General features: G+C 39.0%; 1 protein-coding gene across 13 annotated transcripts in view; it reads right to left on the bottom strand.

The window, feature by feature from the left end:
* The window catches only part of FHOD3 (formin homology 2 domain containing 3), a 413703-nt gene that overhangs the window by 204134 nt on the left and 189366 nt on the right, over positions 1–20203 (bottom strand). For all 13 annotated transcript variants that reach the window (XR_012774388.1, XM_075494120.1, XM_075494122.1 and 10 more), the window contains exon 4: positions 14786–14853. Coding sequence is in view for 12 of the 13 variants with exons in the window: in XM_075494120.1 (XP_075350235.1) it covers positions 14786–14853 (68 nt within the window). In the remaining variant the exon portion in view is untranslated. The remainder of the gene's footprint in view (positions 1–14785; positions 14854–20203) is intronic.

Here is a 20203-nt window from a genome sequence, read left to right as displayed (position 1 = left end):
TTGTTATATAGAAGACCAGAGGCAGAATTCTGAATTTTAAAACCAGAATTAAATACATTGATGCAAAGCAAGAAAAAACAAGCTTTTACCTTTAAGTCAACTACACAAGACTAATATCCGTAAAACATGACTTTTGATTTTTTCATTAAGGGCTTGCAGACGCTCTACCTGATATTAAAATCTCCTCATATCACATAAACAGACATCCTTAAAGCCTTAAAGTGTCAGTATCAACAAGAGAAGGCCATCTATATGCCTTAGCATAATTCCAGTTTCAGTATTTGAAGTGCATACAACAAAACTTTTAAAATTGGTATTTATTGCAATGTAATATTATATTCATTATCTTAACATAATATTAATTCATTATATTTAGAACGGGAAGGAATAGGGTTGAATATAAGAACACTAGTAGATAATATTCCCACACTATGATGGAAAACACAGTGAATGTAAGAGAAAATACTCCTTAATATTTGATGCGAGTTAAACTTGTTAAAGCAAGTCACTTTTTTTTTAATCATCAGTCCTTCACTCAGTGCAGCAGAATGACCCCGTATCACATACCAGGGAGAGCAGGGCTTTAATCTCAATGTTTTATTTTTTGAGGGTGTTATTTTTTTCTTTAGATAGATAATCTCCTTGATAATGTTTTCTGAAGAGCTAGGAAGTTTACAAACTCCCATGTTGGACCAGGGAACTACAGACACAAGCACTCAATTTTACGAAGATGACAAATTTCCTCTATCTATCCATTTGCCATATTCAAAAACATGACGGGATTACTGGTAGAGTAGAGGAAGAGTACACAGACAATCTACCTGTTAATACAGGTAGACTAATTACTTCTGATTTCCTCTGCTGTATGTAACGGTGTTTTAAAGGTGCATGCACAGATCCCCCTCCACTGCAGCCCACCAAGGAATTCCCTTTGCTGTTCCAGAAGAGAACTGAAGAATTAAGATGGCCATTTACACTGAGCAGCTAAGGACCTTTTTACAGCAGGGGACCTTTGGCTGGCATGGAGGTTGCTGTACCTTTGGCCAAGCTGCCAACCTGAAGAGCATGTCCCGATGCACAGGACAGGGGCCTAGGAAGGGGCATGGTCAGCCAGGACATGTGGACCTCTGCCTGTCCCACCCTGAGCAGTGGCCTCTGGCAAAGCCCTTCCCAAACGCCATCACTGAGAGAACCAAACACTTAATTCTGAAGCAATTTATCTCAAGTTAATTTGTGCAGCAAGTGATGCCAAAATCCACAAGGTGAACTTCCAGAACAACATTTTACAACAACTGGAGCCCTGGAAAAATAAGAAAAGGACACAACATAAAACACTTTCTGATGATCAAAGCCATATCTCAGGTTCCTTCCCCCCAAACTTGGGGTACTTGATTTAAAATAGAGCAATTACAAATAAACACTGAAATATATATGCATGCATGCAATACACAGATCCAAATCACACTGGATAGCAAGTAACATTCAAGTTCACCTTGTATGATGGAGAGCCACCTCCAACAGAGCAGGGAGGGAGAACCATACCCAGGGACCCCAGAGGAGTCTCCTCCCTGGCCACCCCTCAGAGCCAGGCAACTGCTCCCTGTCATACATCCCCCTTTGTATATGGTGTTTTAACTCAAAGAAACTTGAGTAATATCATGTTCTTCAAGAATTTTGAATCTTGTTTCTCCTAAAACTCAAGAGAGAGGAACATATCCCTGTAATTTGTCAGGGTTCAGGCACACTAAGGCTACATGCCATGGTAATTCACAAGGAGTCTGCATATCTAGAAAGTAAGTTACGCTGTATGCCAAGGTCAATGGTTAAAAATTCCCGGCTACTAAAGAGAGTAGGTGCCAAGTTTCCCCTACCCAGAGCGGACAGTGGTGGGAGCAAGGGCAAAGGGACAGAAAGGACAGGACTATGCAGAATTTAGAAAAACCAACAGAAATCAGAAATCAGTAGCATAGTGCAGAATCAAGAAAGCTGTGGGGAAAGCATCCTCCAAAATAGTTTTTCTACAAATCTGATGGCAAATAGATGCATATTTTATTAGACAACACCATTGTCTAATTTAAGAGAAACAAGATATATAACAATATAAACTACTGAGTGAAATAACCACAATCCTTTCTTCAGTTGGTAATGGTGTCCTAGCTCAGAGCACATTTCCTTGTTCTTTAAATACCTTTTGTTGATACTTGAGTAGACATTTTGATTTTTGCATCAAGTGTGTTTGCATCATCCTTGAGTTGAGAAGAAAAAAAAAACAAACAAAGCTATTCTGGATTGACTCACAGTCAAATAAGCAAGACTGGAAAAACAGGAAAAAGGAGGAATAACTGTGGTCTGCGGATCCTGACGTTTGTTAATAGACCTAATATGTCTGTTTGGGAAACATAAAAGACATTCGGATGATAAAAAAAATTGTACCTATGCTATAGAAGTGAACAGTAGTTCAGCTTTAGAGACGTTCAGGTCGAAGCCAAAAACAAAAGAAATTTTTTAACAGCACATAGCCATTAAGGGCTGTTGACATTCAGTGAAAGATAAAAACTGAAATACCCATTATAACTTTAAGATGTGAATGCATAGTAGATTATCACCTGGGGAAAAATTAGCATTTAATTCTCAAAACACCTAATGCTAAAGATCTGTTTTATGTTGGTGACTATTTTTTTTTTTTTTAAAACAAGGATCTTCCTAAAGCAAATTGTGAGATCTGCCTTCTGGAACTGTTTCAAAGCAGCCGAAGGAGTAAACCACTACAGCATAGAGTCATCCTTGACTGAAAGGAGATATATTGCAGGGGAACTGCAGAGGAAATGAAGAGGACGAGGGACTCTAACCAGACTGCTTTTGGAAAGCACTGAATAAACAAATCAAACCTGAATTAAAAAAGGCTTTTAAGGTTCTTCTCCTTTCCCAAATAAAAGGGAAAAAGAAGGTGTAATGAAGCAGAGTACAAACACATCATGCTCTAGACATAAATATGAACTCAGTACATTATCTACCCCATCATGTATATATGATGAGAGGAAAGAAGCAAACATCTGGAATGTGCAAAGAAAGATGAAAGGCATCCAAGCCCATACGTTCTACATTGAAAGGAGAATGTTTACATCAATTTTGATCTAGGATAATCTTTTCAGACCCATTAACTCACTGACTTGCCAAGTTAGGTGACCTCAAGAGTAAAGGCTACTCTCTAGCAGTGGTAAGAGTTTCAGGTTTCCAGGAAAACAGCATTCATTGTACGGAATATATGGCGTGTGTGACAATGATATGTACAAGTAGCTGTCGCACGTGTGTGATAACAGTTAAAAGGAGACAGGGAAAGATTGTCATTTGCTATGGAAATGGACTCCTCCGCTAATATAATGAAGATTTATGACCTCTTAATCAGCAGGCATTAAAGCACTGATGAGAAAAGCAGCAAAACACAGGCAAAGCTCTCTAAGCTTCCTGCTAAGCTCCTGCAACCGTAAAGATTGTGCAGTAACACAAAGGCTGGCTACTTAAAGTCTTTATGAAAAGATACCAGCTGCCTCGTCAGATAACTATATTTTACGTGTTCATTCACGGATTTGGTATAGATCGCGTCTCTTCTTTCTTCAGGCATCTCAGAAGGAAGAAAAAACAAGATAGCGTATTTCGCTTTGTAATAGAACTCTATTTTTGTCCAACGTATAATGAAAAAGACATTAACTATATACAAACTGGTGGGTTTAAAGCTTGTTTATGTGGTTGACAAAATGCACAAATATTTCCACCTGCATAACTCAGTCTAGCTATTAAAAAGACCCCACAAACCCTGTGATCAAGCAGTCTACACAGTAGCTCACGTGCCACTAGCAGGAAAAGAAGTGTAGGCAGGATTCCCTTCTTTCCCACCCGTTCTCCTGTCTCTGTACCATTTGACATATTCTCTAATGCAGTTTTGCAGGGTCTTATCTGAAGGCAGAGACCGAAGACTTTTTTTCAACGAACGGCACTTTGCAAGAATGCATCTTATCTGATGTGCAGCTTCCACATACAAAGATAAATGGTTTACAAACCGTTAAAGATAAATCTTTCTGAAGCCTGCTATTTCTGTGGGCCATACGTTTGAAAACTTTTACCCAAAGCATGATTATTTTTCTTCCACAAGAAAGTTGCTTTGCTTCCTAATAAGAATCAAGGCTTTGGAACACAGTTTCTCAAGGGCAAGTTTTTTTTAACTTTTTTTTTTTTTTTAACTAACAAGCACTGGTGAAAGCTCTATTCCAAGTATTTGGGGAAACTGCATTAGTAACTGAATATTCACATTTGGATATGCACATACATACTTCTCTCTTACGTGGCTCACAGCTGTGCAGAATACTGTCTTTCCAAGAAATCATAACAAGATGCTTGTCTATGAGATTTCCACCACAGAGAACCTCATTTTTATGTTTTTTTCCTTTCCTTTCATAAACTATCCCATTGTTTCTGGTTGCTTGAGCATTCCCATATTTAATCCTATGCCATACAATTCTCTTCTTTTTCTGTTACAAAGTTAAACATGGCACATTTTATAACGTTCATTTCTTTAAATAAGGAACCACGGGGTTCCCCAGCCTGTGCTCTCCACATGACACATTACTGAGTGAGCCAGCAATCACATTCTGTACCGACCAAACTTTCCAAAATGCAAAAGTTGCAATAATCCAGCCTAGAAGCGAGAGCAGCACAGGCAGCCAGGGTACCAGTCATAACCACGAGAATCTTCTCGCTAAGCTTTGCCTATGGGCTTACAGGAGGGGACTGCACCCACGCTGAGCTCCAGCAGTTGACGCACTTCACCCTCTGTCTGAGGAAGAGATTCCCTCTCTGCTCTGCCACTCTACCACATCCCTACTAAGAGAGGTTTAAACTCTGATTCTCAGGCCAGCTCCAATTTTGTCTGTAGACCAAAAACGGTAACTTCACAAAGATATACTGCGTTCACATTTTAACGTTGTGGTAATTCACCCAGGCAAAAGACAAGATGAATATTGCCAATTCACCATGCAATGTAGCGTAAGAGGAGAAATGTAAACCTGACTGGATTCAAAGAGGAGGAGCATCCTCCTCTGCTGCCTGAAATCTTGTGGGACCAGATGCTGGCAGCACACCAATACAGAGTCCTACAGGCAGAAAGGGCACGGCTCATTCAGACACTGCCCGGCTCCAGAAATAAAAATTACTACTTTTTAAAAGGGGGAGCCAGGGAAATCTCTATTCGTTGCTATGTTCATCTATCAAATAGTATGCTGGGAAAGTGTGCTGTCCCCACCCTACATTAATACTTTGGAGCAAGGTCTCCTTGGAAACCCCTCTTCCTCAGATTCCCCTGCCGGGAATATACGCTGCATGGCAAGGAGGCAGAACTGAAACAGAAACCCCAGATGATTATGCTCAATGTGAAAAAAATAAAGTAACAAGGAAAAATACACGGAACACTAAAATGCCAGCGCACTCACAGAAAGCCCCCCCCCCCCCAAAATATAAATGATGGCCACCCTTTTTAGAATCGAAAAGACATTTTTTCAATCTTTCTTTTTTTTTTAATCTCCTGCAAAGTCAAGATAGGATCACAAAGTTCAGCTGGTTTTAGGAGGATTAAGGATTAGACTTCATTCATTTGGGGATGTAAATTAGCAGCAGAGGGACAGCAGCTGACTGGTGAGGAAAGGGAGGAAGGAGGAGGCAGGTCAAAGAGCAAACCATGCACGACTGCAGGCTTTTGCTGGCATAAATCTCAAATGACAATACATCTGGCGCTCCACCACAAAAAAGTAAAATGCAGGACTATTGCCCAATATACTTGAAAAGCCTCCTCTGTTACTAAGCGAATAAAGGCAGAATGATAAAATCCATGTTTCTGTCAGCAATAGCATCAGTGATGGGTAGGTCCTTATTCCACCCTTCCTACTCCTAATAGTGCAAGGTGAATATAAATCTACTGATCTTCTTTCCTAAGTATTCCTCTGGCTCTGACAAACCCTCATGTATACAAAAAAACCTCCAAAACAACCTCATAGCTTGCTCTTAACCTGACTGCCCTGGGCAGTAGTAGCAATGCGGCAGCGCAGGGCTACGACCAGAATGCACTTCCATTACCTGAAAGCCTTCATGTCCACAGGTTCCCCATATAATTTCAAATGCTTGTACGATGCTCTGCTCCAGTAGCAATGGAAAATTAACAGCCACTTCCTCTCAGCCCTCCTTTCAGCTACCTAGCTCTGCGACCCCAGAGTCTACATTAGAAATATACCACAATAAAGTCTCCACAAGAATATTTTTAACTATTGCTACCTGCCTTCAGTATGCATCACATCTGCTAAAGTTACCAGCAAAATAATTACTCCCACTGACAAGACTACAATGATGTAGTAATAAAAGAGTTATGCTGTGCTCTATTAGAAACAGAAATCCCAGATCATTTCTGTAGTCCAGCTTTTTTACTGGCTAAGCAACAGGTTGCATTTTATAGATCCAAGATTGGCTTGCAATGTTTGCAGTTAGAAAAGCTCATTTTGGCTTGAAAACTGAGTAAACATAGTCAGGAAGTGATTGAAGGAGCATGGACCGCCAAGATATAATTTATAGTTACTTTCCCACACTTTAAACTATAGTTCTGTTCTTTGGACTCCAAAATTATTGATATAATTAAAATACTAGATTGCCAATCCAGAAGTGCCTGATATTATCTAATTCAATTGTCACTGTTTATTTCAGTCCATTTTAAAAGCCAAGTCATCTATTGCAAACAAATCTGGAAAGAAATCATTCCAAAAACATACACACACGCACATATATATACACATACATACATAAACTTAAGTCCTATGAGTCCCTCAAGACTGTATTGCCATTTCAACCTAAATTACTTAAGCAGCTACAAAACAATTCTGTGTATGGACCAGATGAGCTGGTGGTTAAGCAGGCAAGTCTAGTATTAAATCATGAAACCTCTGCTCTACTTTGAGTCAGGACACTACTTTTAGAAGATGAACCAACCACAGCTCTCAGGGGTAGCAGGAGAAGAGTCTTCTGCTGTCCATCTCTCTAAGACAAGTATTTTCACTCCCTGATACTTGGCAACCCAGAAACTACCCCAAGATAAGGACGCTAGGAAAGTTCAGTTGCTGTCTTCCTTCCCCCACGCTCCCACCAGCACACCTAAGAGAGTAACTCCTTGAGAACAAGGGTGCCCTGGACTGGGTTGTCCCAAAACTGCAGTCAGCTGCTAGAGGTAACTGAGGCAGTGGCAGAAGCATTTTAGTGGTGAAGGGTTTGACAGGGACCAAGCAGGTAGTTTGTCCCTCAATGGAAGCTCCTTCCCCTGGCTACCTCTGTTGATTGCAAATGCACTTCAACCGCTTTACTGTCTGCACTGGCTGTGCCACAGCTTCCACCCCTCTGCCCTCCAGGCTTTTCCCTACGCTCCTCCGTGCTGACTCCACACTCCTTATTTGCTTCTCTACCCCAGCCTTTACACCTTCCCAACTCATTACATGTACATCTACGTAGAAGCATGACCACAACGTGATATAAAGACATCGGTATTTTTACAGTGTTCCCTTTTTTCCTATTCTCGCATCTATTTACATGGAGCAATATTTTACAACAGCATGCACAGAAATGACCATCCCCCTTTACTTTCAGTGGGGTAATATATTTAAGCAACCTGCAATGCACAGTTTGGCTTCTAGTGATGATTACAATGAAAATTCACTCTCAGGTAATCAGTTCCATTGCATATCCTTACCATGAGTCAGTTGCCTAAGTAGCAATCACCAAATGCCAGCAATAACACTATGCCATTAAAGCATTAAAAAAAAAAATTCATTCCAAGATAAAACATTTCAAATACAGACCATGCTATTGCTTATTATGGATTTCCACCTTGGCCCCAATAAAGAGATACAGAAATTCACCCAAAAAGTAAAGTGTTTGATTGACAGCCATTAATCCCCGGCAGTCTCCCTTCTGAAATACCCTCAGTTCAGAAAATAAATATTCTGTTGTTTCTCAAGAACACATTTTGTATTGCGCTAAAAACACCAGCAAAAAAAAATACAGTATTTGCCAGTGTTTCCCGTTCACAAAGCAGAGAAGCTGCAACACTTATTATTTCACACCTCCTTTACGTAGGGACACGTTTTAAATTGTATGCCTTTCTGCAGTTTCTTTCGGACAGCTGAAAGAATACATGGGGGCAAAATAAATGTTTCAATAGTTAACGTTACTTTACAAATTAAAATGCGTAAAAACATATCCAGTGTTTAATATCTTGAAACAAATATGCAATTCTCTTACAGACAGAATTTCTTCAAGCTTAAGGATATTGGGAAGTACGCTGATCTGAAAGAGTAATCCAGAGACATCTTTGGATATTTTTAATCTGTCCAAATTTTTAAAATTATATAAAACTTGAAACAAGACATTTGTATGAATAACTTTTCAGTAATGCAAAGACTTCTCAAAGTCTTTCTCAAATTTCTCAAATGACAGGTATGCAGATACCCAAGATATCCAGCATTAGACATGTAGCTATCCCAGTAGCTATCCTGCAGCACATAAAAAAAAATCTTGAGGAAATAAGTAATAGATAAGAATCAAATCCTGCTTTATTAGATTTACTGAGATTCCTCAGAGTCAAATCAGTGTCTATTAGACACAGTTAATGTATGTTTAGAGCATCAAGTTCCAGCCAACAAAAACAGAAGAAAAAGTATGGTAGAAGGTAGACAACAAATACTGCATACATTTATGAGAGGATTTAAATGTTTAAAACTTTCTTAGCAATCTCTTATTTTTTTCCTTTTTTTTAAAAAAGTAGTCTTGTCTAGTGAAATTAAAGTAACTTCTTCGAATAATTGCTCTTTCCTATTGGGCATCCATGAAAAAAGGATACATTTAAAACCTGAAAACTTTCAGCTTGTATTTGTATTATTTTATCAAGGTCCAATACATCATTTATTACCACCCATTTGCCATTCATTTATTACTTTTTCTTCCTTAGCGAGATGCGTCTCATTTGTGTAGGAATGAAGAATTGGTCCTTTAAGATTTTCGGTTTCCCTTCATAAAGAGTGTTCTTCCTTTTGGATACATACAACAAATTCTTAGAAGACCAAGAAGAAAAATCAGCCTGCAGTCTTTCATGTTTAAACTTTTCTGATAGATAATCAGTCTGTAAAAGACACATATTGGCACTTACACGTAGGTAAGGAAATAGAAGTTTGCACCGCTAAGACGAAAACAAAGGTATCTTCAGTGGATGTAACAGAGTTCCCCAAAGAATCACTCATGTCTTAAGTTGATTAAAGACAAATTAAAATTTAGAAAGGGAAGGGTGCTTAGCCTGCACAGCAAAGTTGCTCCCATGCCACACCTGTGTTCTTACTTGAAGTCTGCTTTCGTCAGTCACCAAGACCAAACTATTGTGATCCTGCCTGACCTTCACTACCATCTTCTGCAGGGAAGTTCTGTCTCCCCTTTACTCTGAACATGGTGTTTTGCTTCTTCAGCAACTTTAGTCATTAACTTCACTACTTTCACATAACCTGCCCAATTCCTGCATCAGATGAGGGAGCTGCAGGTAGAAAGACATCTTACTATGACACTATAATGCTTGCTTCTAGTGCTCTCACTGCACTTAACCTTGCAGTTCTGTGATGCCACGTTCACCTGAGAAAGATCCCAGAGTTACCATCAAGTTCTACCACTGAAAATAGTGGGCTACCTGTTTGGGTTGTACAGAGCAATAAACTGATGCATTCTGTCTTTCAGGAGAGGGAACTGAGCTGTACTACAATTCTTAAAGCAGGTTGAAAGAAAGAAAACACGGAGAAGAAACTCTACTACTATTTCAGCAGGTTGAACCATTTGGAAGTAACTTTCTGCTTCAAATATTTTATTATTTCAGGTAATGAAGGCGCAGATAATTACGGAATCTTTTTCCCCAGATAACGTTTTTTTCCCTGTGAGTGCAAGAAGCAAGCAAAAATAAGTCACACCTCGGTATCAGATTAATCTATACAATCATTAGCCAGAAAAGCTTTGGTTGCCTCTCCCTATAAAGACAAAGCATTTAGCACAAAATGAACAAAAAAGTCCTGCTGTCGCTGTCTCTGTTTACCACAGTCCATCCACCTACTCACCCACCAGGTAAAAATAACACTGAATTTGGGAAGGAAATGAAGGTTTCTCTCTTTGTCATGACTTAATCGAGAACCCTTCCAAGAGGGCTCTTAAAGGGGAGAGGTGGCAGCCTGCCTCACAAGTGATGACAGCAGCCCCTAAATCAAGTGTCACACAGCTTCAAACCCTAAGGAGTCATCAGTCATGCTTGCGAGAGGGGAAGGAACAGCCCCCTTCCTTGAGATCAATGGGGCAAACACAGAATACTCCTTCTGCTCTCCTAAGGATGATTGATGACTCCTTAGCAGCTGAAGTGTGTGACATTTGATTTCACTCACTGATAAGATTGTGTCTATCCAAACACCTTCTAGTTAATGTTTCCAGGGCCCCTACATAGCTGTTCTTTGTGACGTTTTACACAAAGCTCAATTGTTCAATGATTAATGAATTTCTCAACAATAGAAGAAAATTCTGTAAGAGAATTTTGTAACTATGTTGCTTGATATTCTGATCACAACACAAAATGGGAGGGAATCTAGGCTCCTCAAGAAAAATAGTGGGAGATCGCCTGCACTTGTCAAATGACACTTAGTGGGGAAAACAGTCCTAAAAGAAAACTGGCTTTTTTCCTTAGCACTTTCAAATATACCCTTTAGGTCTGCTTTCCAGAAAACCTAATGCATTGATTGAGTAAAAATATTTTCCACAGCTTTAAGAAGCAGACTTACACGTGATTACAGAATTCCACAGATTTGAAACATGCTTTATACTTTCTTATTTTTCTTACAACACCATATTCTTATCCAGTTATTTCATATTTTGAAATGATGCAATCAGCATTATTTGAAACTATGCTTTGTAATGCTTTGTAACTGCAAGGCACACTTTTGTTTATGGTTCTAAAACATGCCTGCTTTATCTAGTTGTATCAGACGTCTTGTTAAATAAACTTTTTTAATATCACGTAAATTGCACAGCACTATTTACATATATTAGAGTGCTCGTATCCAATTTTTCTGCTTTTAAGATTGATATTGTATTAAATGTTTTAAGTAGCTGTATTTTTAGCTCTCTCACGCTATCACAATCAGGAAATGCAAGAATGTTTTTTGACCCTGATTTTATAAGTGCCATGTTCAGCTGGATTCCGCCCTGGATGCCTTTGGGAGTTTTAGCACTTTGCACAAAATTCATGAATCTCTGATAAACTCAAGAACCAGGCAACTCAGAAGTCTGTCAGAAAATACATTCAAAGGGAGCTAAACTGTACTCCAACAGGTTGTCAATTATATCTGTGTATCTTTTTCCAGTTCTTTTAAGGTCAAGTGCTTCATATACTTCTAGTCTGAACATTACTTTCCTTATTCCCTAAGTTTGTTCATCAAAAAGTATACTGGTAAATCAGAAGAAGAATACTGCAGTACAGTCCAGCAACACATGATGAGTGTGGCTATCTTAACCCTTCAGAATGAATGACAGGAACAGAATGGCATTACTGTTAAAGAAAAATGCTCCACATTACCTTTATCATTTTGCCAAAACCAGCCCACCAGAAGAAACCAAAGAGAAATTCCAAGTTTAGACTTGCCAAATTAATCTTTCATTTAAAATTTGAAACAAAGACATTGCTTTTGCCAAACATTGCTAAGCTTCGCTGAGGCCTCGCATGAAAAACCAAGAGCTCCAACTATTTGGAATTCATATTTGATGTAAAACTTGGGCTTGTTCCCACTTAATGCAAATAAGAGACTGCACATTACCTTGAAGCTCTTTAAATTAACAATGATACTGACACAGAACTGTGCCAAATTAACTCAGCTATGATGAAATGATTATAAAAACATGGTGTTATGAACTGTCTTGGCACTTAAAGACATGATGAAGTCTCCATAACACACTGAAAATTTGTTAAAATGAAAATAAAGACTGGTTTTGAAGTCAACATTTTATTCCCAAAATACTGTACTCTAAAGGAATTTAAAATACTAAATATAATGAGAAACAAAATCAAACAGATATTTATGTTGAAAAATATACTTTTAAGAAAACTTTTAACGTACTGATAGATATCTAATGCTGACATACTTTAATGTCATAGACTAAAAAATAAATTAGGTAGGACCTTTTGGACAATAGTGTTTCGTCTATAATATAACCTTATAATATTAACTTGTATTTTTCTTAACTAAAAAATTGAAATAGCTTTTCTTTCTAAAACAGATATAAAAATCATCTTACATTCTCTCTCATGGTTCATTATGAGATAAACTAAAATCATACTCAAAAGATGCCCCTAGCAATGCCGGTAACTGTTGTTAAGGACAACGAAGCTGACAGGTAAACAGGAATTTACATCATACAGGGTCTCATTTTCCAGTTTGACATGTACTACCTCAAATACTTGAGCATATGACATGAATACTTTCCAGCTTGAGGAAGACTTCTCAATTATGCACTAATGAGAACCTGTATTTTGAGGGTATATGAAGATTTTTTGAAGGGTACGTTTGTTCAACAAACAGCCACAGTTCTACCAGAAGTAGCTACTTAAAGTGGTACCAGATAATTTCCAAATTCCTTTCCGTATTACATACATTAGGAATCAGAGAAGTCAAATTCTTCAAGGAAAATTATGTTCTGAAAATGTCAGACAGGTTGCACTTATAAACTAAATTCATACACAGATACGGGTTTGTGTGCATTGCTTTTCCCTTCTCTCTCATTGCTCTTCAACCCAGTCAACTCCAATTAAATTTATTAGGATAAATATTTAAAGAACATTTCCATGAAAACAGCTGATCAGCTAGAAGACAGAGGTCTTACTGGTGTGTTCACTGAAAGTACTGAGCGCTATGTCCTCAGAAATGGCTACTAGACTTCAAATAACCTACACGGAAGAGAACATTTATGAATACCCAAACTGGGAAAAGTCATGATCGGAGGTATGGGAGGTGCAGGATGGGTGGGAAGAGAGGCTTAGCACTCGCTGCTAAATATGTGTGAGGGCTCAGATTAACCTGTGGAATACATAAATTCAGAGAAATACAAATACTTCCCAGAAACAGCTGAGGTGAACAGAAAGAGTAGAAAGCAGAGAAGACTCTTGGAAACCTGCCTAATTTCCTCTGAGCACACAGTCCACCCACTTGGCCAGCTCACAGGGAAATGCAACTTGCATCATTGTGACTCTCAAACAGTCTTTCCCTGGGAATGCCTTGAAGAGACACTGTTTTTCCCAATCTGTGGCCATGAGATGACCAGACTGTTTTGGAGCTGGAACTCCTCTCCTTAGTCCAAAAATTTCAAAATTCAAGGACTGTTTTCTGACCAGAAGACATCTTCAACTACCAAAATTTTCCATTAAGTGGTCCACCTTTCACCATCTACCCCTATTCTTCAGAAAACCTTAATTCTGGCATTTTCTAAATTCTGAATGCTTAACTTTGAAACCTGCAAAAAGCATTGTGTGTTTTGGAAATTTGGAATTCTGCAGTCTTGCAGAATTGTTAAACAATGTTATTCTTCTTAGAATAAATGTCTATTTAAAACAAAGCAAAAAATGCTAAACTAACAGCTTGAAACCCTTGCGCCTACCTATTGTAGCTGAAAAACATTCTAGGTTGTCATCCTCCATTTGGATCCATTAGTAAAGGAGGAGAGGTGCTTTTCTTATTGATTTCACTTATATTTACTGATAGAAATGGAATGACATTCTGAATTCCATTTTAGGATCATATTGGCAGTATCCTCATATTGGTAGTATCCTCACCCACATTTTCTTTTCACTTTTCCTGACCTGTTCTCTCCAACAAGTTTCCTTCCAGTCCTGCAACTTTCCCAAGTCCTTCTCCTTATCCAGCAAAACCAATCTGAAATCCAAGCTTTTCATTCAATTTACTTTCTTATCATCCACACCAGTTGTCTATCACATTGGTTACTTCCCCATGGGACCCAAAATCCTTCTGATTCCAGGTCTCTTCCATAACGAACACTCACATTCAAATCCATGCCTTTCCTTAAAGTTAAACTGATCAGTCACTATTATACCCTCCCCTCAGCTCTATGAAGTATCTTTTTGGCTAATCAATAAATCATTTCCTCTAACCTCAACCTAAATTCTAACATCTTCAGAGCTCTCCCACTACATCTTGGTTCCTCATCAGATCTGTTGCATGTCTCTCACATTCTTTTTCAGTTTTTGACGTGGCTTAAACCTAGTCTATTTGTCAATTATTAGGCCAATGTTGGGCCATTACCCCAACCCGTGGTTTCCTAGCTCCTCTTTTCACATCCCCCTCCCAGTCTTCCCAATACAGAACTATGCCACTGTCTAACAAGCAGCCTAAGTTTCCATCTAAGAGTCCCAATTTTCTTCCCTCCTTTCCTGGTAGATTCCAACCACTAACTCTGCCATTACTCCACATCTGGTCCTGCCTTCTGACAGACTGAAGGAACAGGGGAAGGCTTGTAGACCATAAAGAGAAAAGACCCTAAGAAGCAATTGGCTAATTGCACATTACAAATGAAGTCTTAACATTCTCTTTTGTCAGAAACTGTTAAGTTATTCCCTACATTAAAAAAAGAAATTCAATTCATGTTCAAATCACAGAATGGACAGCCATTATTTGCTCACCTGAAATATCTGTTTCAAGGAGAAAAGTGCCCGTCTCAGCTCTCGTCCATTGGAATTGTAAAGTTTTTCTGGGGGGGGGAAAAAAAGACAACAGAAAGAAGTTCAGTATAAACAAAACTGACAACATGGCAAAAAAGTTGTACAGGTTTCAAAAGAGTTGGAGTGGAAGACTCCTAGCGCCCATTTCCCATTAGGTAGACTGCTGTTAAAAAGCAGCAGCTTTGTTTCTTATATATACAGGACTTGTTCATTAAAAAAGTGCAAGTAAAAACAGGGTTTAGTTGTCCATAATTTCAGACGGCATCTCCCAGGTAAATTCACAATAGCATCAACAAGATCAGTGAGAAACAACGCTCTAAGCAGGTTTTGAAAATGCCTAGAAATACTGCTTTTTCTGCATTAAGGTAAATCTAGGGTTTATTAAAAGTACCAGATTAGTCTCAAAAGACTCAAGTGAGAGCACTCTTTGCTTTTGTTATCAAAGCTAGAGCCACTGAATCCCATCCTTGACTGCCTTCCCTCTAGACATTCTTTTCTCATGTTCTCATCTTTCTATTGTCAAATCCTTTCTGCAATGGCAATGAACGTTAACACCAGAAATAGTCGGACAGTCTGTTCTAAGCATAATTCAAAACAGTGTTTTATTCTCATGAAAACTGATCTTGATCTTTTTCTAATGAAGCAGAAGCCTTCTTTTCATGACCCAATACTGAAATGTATTACTTCATTTATTCCCCTACTAATGCATACGCATAGAAATAATTTAAAGACGACAAAAGCAACTCCTCTGCTATCTTTCTGAACCCCATCACAATGTTTGTGCCTTTGGAAGAAGTCTTGGACTGTACATCTCAAGTTTATTATTGTGTACTTGGAAGTGATTTGTGACTATGCATGGATGGAGCAGAAGGTACACTCTTCAAGTCTTCCTGGTCTACTACGTTTAGCATATCTGACAGAGAGAGACTACATGCAACACTTCCACAGTCCTAAATTATATTTTATTACACTAATGCAATCTGAGGACAATTACAAAGAAAAATCAAATCTTCACGGTCACCTCCCATGACGCTCTTTGCCTCACCCACAGATCATCATGAAAGGACCTTCTCTGCAATGGACAGCGGCCAGCAGGTCATGAGATCTAAGCTGGAATACCCATGGAGCAGGAATATTCTTATGAGAAAAGGAAATATCAAACCCCAAAGTTTTATTTCTTACTTTCCCTTGTCTATTTCTCTTTTAATTACTACTGTACACTACAAAATCAAATTAAATTTTATTTCCCTCTCTTAGGAAGTTACAAAAGAGGCCTAGCATTTGAGGATTCAATGCATTTATAACTCAGTAATCATTTTTTACTTCAATTGAAGAAAGTAGGTTTTAATTTTAGAAAAACATTTCTTATTCCCAACAGTCATCTTCAACCAAAGGAAAAACGTGAAGTAGAACTTCAGCAAAACTTACACTTTTTTTTTGTAAACTTTGAAAGTAGTTTTGTTCATCCCTAATTGCATCTGATTTCAAAGGCAGAACGTGTAGAATTGGCAAAACTATTGTTGTTGTAAGTTGTCTCCTTCCTTGCACTGTTTATAGACTCCTGACAAAACACTGGAGGAACAGATTCCACTTCAAGCCATAAACTTAGAGGCATACTTTAATTACTCTCGCTTAAAAACGCACTGGCATGTGAAACTACATTTCTTGGCAGGATAAAGAGTCATTTTGTCAGGAAAGCTTAAGGAACAATAAAGGTCTTTTAAGACCCGTTCTGTCAACTTTACATGCCATATTACACAAAATATTCCTCTTTGAAAGATACCTCCATCTGGCATTTGTTATTACTAATTTCCCTCTATTCATAATTCACCGGCATCATTACAAGCTGAATCTCTCCAAACAAGGCAGTACATTATCATCTTAATTAAGAGAGGCACCACTTCTTCTAGTGCTGGCAACTTTCAATGTCCTAACAAATGCCATCTGTTGGTCTTGGTCTTAAACAGGAACAATCACCATTCCAGTCCGGGGTAAAGTCCTAACGAACCATTGTTATGATACCATAACGCTGGTTGCTTTCATTGGTGCGTGCAGATTTTTGGTACGTCTCAGAGGAACAATGCTGAACATTTTTCTTCTTGGTCTTTTCACAGAGTATAACATCATCCTTGGCAATCAGCAGAAACAACGCTCTCCCTGCTCACATGTAGCAAAGACGACAGAAGTTACTAACTGCAGGTCAAAAAGGGGTCTATCATTAGAGCTGAAGAATCAATAACTACTGGAAGCATCAAGTTTGGCAACCGCAGTGGCAACAAGACAGCAGCACGTATCACAAATGTTTGAGCTGGTCCGACACCCCTCTTGAGGAGCAATGGTCCGGGTAAGACATCTCATTTCTGATATCTACTACCGGGGCGCAGCAGTCTACACAGAGACAAGGTATATCTGCAGATCCCTCCTCATGTGGAGCTAATCTTGTTGAATCAGCTCAGAAATATAAGTTCCTAACCTCTTCACCTGATATTCTTACACATGGGCAATATACAGACTGTCTACGTAAGTCTTGGCACCTGCTTCTTGTAGTGCTGGCAGCTGTCAGAAACATTCATGGAGCATAACCCAAGGAGTAAAGTGAGACGGTCACTCCTCGGAGTCATGCTACATCAGATGATGTTTTGGTTTCAAAAACCGCAGTCCAGGGTGAACCTCACCCAGGGCAGGAAAGCCTGAGTAAGCTAAGGTACTGCATGGGTCCCCTTATAAAAGCCTGTACTTCTATAGTTCTGTGTGCTGTTTTTCAGAAAATGATACATGCATACACCAGATTACAGCTCAGGGACACTCGGTAAGATGCTCTCAAAGCCTTACAGGATTCCCATTTGTCAACATTAACTTTAACACCACAGGGACCTCAGGGCTCATCCCAAAAGCCCCAGGCTGCAACCAAGGCTATGAAAATGCATCAGCAGAAACTGAAAGACAATAATCGCTCGTAAGCTCTTTTTCTATGGTAGAAAATCAAATGAAAAAAACAGGGAGGGAAGGGCTCATTTACTTATGATGTTTTCACAGTGAAGACAATTCAGAAACAAGATAGCAAATGCTTTTTAACGCTCACTGTTTTACATTAGCAATTTCAAGCGTTGCCCTGTTTTAAACAGACTGAGAAATAGACTTGCATGCTAAAGCACAGAGGTGACTGTAATTCCCCCAGTGTATTCCTAGCAGAGTTGACTTTAACTGAAACAAATGATGCCGATGGCTCTGAAACAGGAGTCCAACCTGCTACTATCACCAGAACAAAAAAATTCTGAGGTGCTCCAAGGACAGCCCAAAAGACCTACCTGCTCACTGCCTTGTTATAATGTGTTGTAGATAAGCTTGAATACATGCACAAGGACTGCTTTATGTCAGAAACCGAATCTCTGAACTTCAAGCAGGAACACTCGCTGCTACACCTCTCCCTGAAACTTCACGAGTTTCTGGCCCTTTGGTAAAACACATCAGCCATCCTTCCCCAGGTCAGGTACAGGTTGGAGACATTCTACACTCATACACGTCAAGATTAGAGAAGATAAAACAAGTCAGGGTGTTTGAGATATCTGACTGTATCTACCTATTAATGACTGCATTTCTGACAGTTATGTCCTCATCAGTTATGCTATTGCAGTTCTTTTTTACTACTTTTCTTCAAGAAATAAAGAGCTGCATCTGCGGCTGTGAATTAGGTTTAATTGCAGATACCTAGATGATAGAAAATTCTCCTGGTGGTTCCCTCTGATGTTAACTAACACTAGAGGGCACTGCTTATTTCTTTATTTTATGAAAGAAAAGGCACTCTGTCCCTCCATGGGCTTCCCACTGATTGAGCAATGCTGTTTGGGATGCCGAGTTGGTCCCTCATTAACCTTGAAACCCTGCTTTTTATTTGTAGACTGTAGGACATCCTGAGAAATTAAAAACCATCAGCACTGCCAACCTCAAGCATTCAAAAATCACAGTCAACTCTTTTGAAACTGATAGAAAACCAGGTACTGGTATGGGCTTAAGTTTTATTTACCTTTCTGTAACAAGCAAGAGTCACATTTGTTAAATTATCCTTCACGTCATAACGGGTAGGTGTATATCCTTGAAAGGCAAAGAGAGTCCCTTAGCTCACCACTTCTTTCTACAGGTAGAGCGGCAAAGATAACCAGGCTTGTGATACAGACAGACATGCATGAGAGGTAGCAACCTACAAGTGCCTATTTTCTTCCAACAGCAGCACTTTGGTTGCAAGAAGGCTTCACGCTCCAAAAGGAAACCAATATTTATTACTCTGGGTTTTTGTTTGCTTTTATTTTTGTAAAAATAACTCTCCTAGAGAGGAAAGGAAAACAACTCATGCTAGGTGAAAAGGGATTTCTCTAGGTGAATTGGTACAAACGTGGCGGTGGAGTAGAGCCAGTTTGGTTGGCAATCGGCATCTTTTCAGAAAGCGAGTGAAGCATTTAAAGATCTTTATTGTATTGGACCACGGTAGCTTTCAAAGGGGATTCTATATTTTCAAAGACGACCGTCAGAGGTGCAAATTTCATTGGGTATTCAACTCTTTCGACTACATGGGAAAAGGGACTTTTTAAAGAAAATAATAATGGGTCTTTATATTCTTACTGAAAGTTTTGATTTTTCTTCTGCTTTCTATGGGAAAATGAGTGTTTTCAATCCACAATAATAAAAGAAAAAACAGAACTGGCTGAGTATTGCTTAGTTCAGTCCCATGTGTTACAACTGACCTCTGACCGACAGGGTACCATCCTCCTCCCTTCCTCTTCCATCACACCCATTGAATTAGTCCCTGGGATATAGTAATTTATGTAGCATCAGCCTTTTGAGCTATTGGCAAAGGCTCGTGAACATCTGGCTGAGCACAAATGGGAGTTGCTCTGCTTCACTTGCTGCTGCCTGAATGACCTCCATGTCTCCCATCCATGCCTCTTTTCTTTAAACTATAATTTCAAGATGAAGCTCCTTTCCTTACAAAAACATAAAAGGGAGATTAGCTCCACATTTGATTACATTAGCAGGGTACCTGGTGCAGATCTAATTAAATGACATTTGAAACATTTCCTGCCATTCATTTCTAAAGTCCTTGCATGGGACAGAAGTAGCAATATTCTCTGGCTTCCACTAGCCACTTGCAAACTGGCTAGTACTTAGAAACTTAACACTTGTCACTGCAACAATGAATAAAACATTATTTTAAGTGCTTACTAGGAAGAAGTATTAGTGATAGAAGTAACAGTAATAGTCTTTTAGAATTTAAATGAACTGCTTAGGTTTCCACCAGTACTAATGGGGATGCGGGGGGGGGGGGGGAATTAAAGAACAAAGAAAAAAGCTTATAACAATAAAAAACCCCTCTTTCTGCGAATG

This window comes from Mycteria americana, chromosome 2 (genome assembly GCF_035582795.1).
Source record: "Mycteria americana isolate JAX WOST 10 ecotype Jacksonville Zoo and Gardens chromosome 2, USCA_MyAme_1.0, whole genome shotgun sequence".
NCBI lineage: Eukaryota > Metazoa > Chordata > Aves > Ciconiiformes > Ciconiidae > Mycteria > Mycteria americana.
The sequence above is the reverse complement of the archived record's forward strand: the minus strand, read 5'-3'. Positions and strand labels throughout refer to the sequence as shown.